This window comes from Perkinsus marinus (genome assembly GCF_000006405.1).
Source record: "Perkinsus marinus ATCC 50983 genomic scaffold scf_1104296939662, whole genome shotgun sequence".
NCBI lineage: Eukaryota > Perkinsozoa > Perkinsida > Perkinsidae > Perkinsus > Perkinsus marinus.
In genome coordinates this window covers 738-1,674 of record NW_003213129.1, presented here as the reverse complement: position 1 = coordinate 1,674, position 937 = coordinate 738, and the positions used below count along the sequence as shown (strand labels likewise).

At 51.0% G+C, this 937-nt stretch overlaps 1 protein-coding gene across 1 annotated transcript; it reads left to right on the top strand.

Annotated features, from left to right (window-relative positions):
* Nucleotides 1-145: 145 nt before the first annotated feature.
* Pmar_PMAR014833 (hypothetical protein) lies at nt 146-535 on the top strand (the record flags this gene model as incomplete). The annotated part of the gene is made up of 1 exon (XM_002782482.1): nt 146-535. A coding segment is annotated over one exon (390 nt), but the record flags the coding sequence as incomplete, so codon positions are not given.
* Between the last annotated feature and the right edge of the window lie 402 nt (nt 536-937).

Below are 937 nucleotides of genomic sequence, written 5' to 3'. Positions count from 1 at the left end.
AGTCAGCCCTCAAGGGTAGGGCAGCAGTCGTGGCGTACCCACTCTCCCAAGAAAAAAGGACAACTTTGACCTCCTCGTGGCCGAGTTGAGATTGGCCTTCGGCTTGGATAGTCTCACGGCGTGGGCGGCGTTCTGCTCGAGAAGAATGGGAGAAACGGAACCTATTGATAATTATGTTGCTAACCTTCGGGTACTATTGGACATAAGTCACCCTCGTCTAGGACAAGGGGCTAAGAGCGAGATTCTACGCAGTCAGTTCGTCTGGGGTCTCCCTCAAGGAACTGCCAAAGCTTTAGTCCTAGCTAAGTATGAGGACGGTACTGTGCCGTTGGAATCCCTCGTTATTCTTGCCAAGGACCATCTTAAAGCTGCGCGCTTCGAGGGGTCGAAGAGCATCGAGATAGCCGCTGCAGCTATGCGTATGCGTGCAGACCAAGGCAAGGGCAAGAGAGGGTGGCATAGGTCTCCTGGCAAGGGCAAAGGTATGGCAAGGGAGGCGGACTATACGGGTAAGGGTCAAGGAGGCAAGGCGGAAGTACGTTGTTGGGGATGTAATGAAAAAGGTCATGTTCGGCGAGATTGTCCCCGGCGGTCAAACGGACCAAGGGCCCACGAGCAGTAACGGATGCTGTCGTGGATTCTAGCCCGGTTCCATCCGGCTTAGCTGCTGCTTGTGCCAACATTGACTGCTCACGTTTACCAATTCTGGATTTTGGTCTACAATCCCCTACATGATGACATCATGATGATGTAGGCTACATCTGCTACTATCCATTCTTTGTCTGGTCTATGCGATCCTTGTTGTGCAACCACTCTTATTACCAGTAAGGTTGCCCAGTCCCTTAGATTACCTATCTCCTCGTCACCTAATACGACTTCGATTACTTTGAGTAATAGCCCTATTGAATGTGAAGGGTGCTGTGACATTTGTATAACA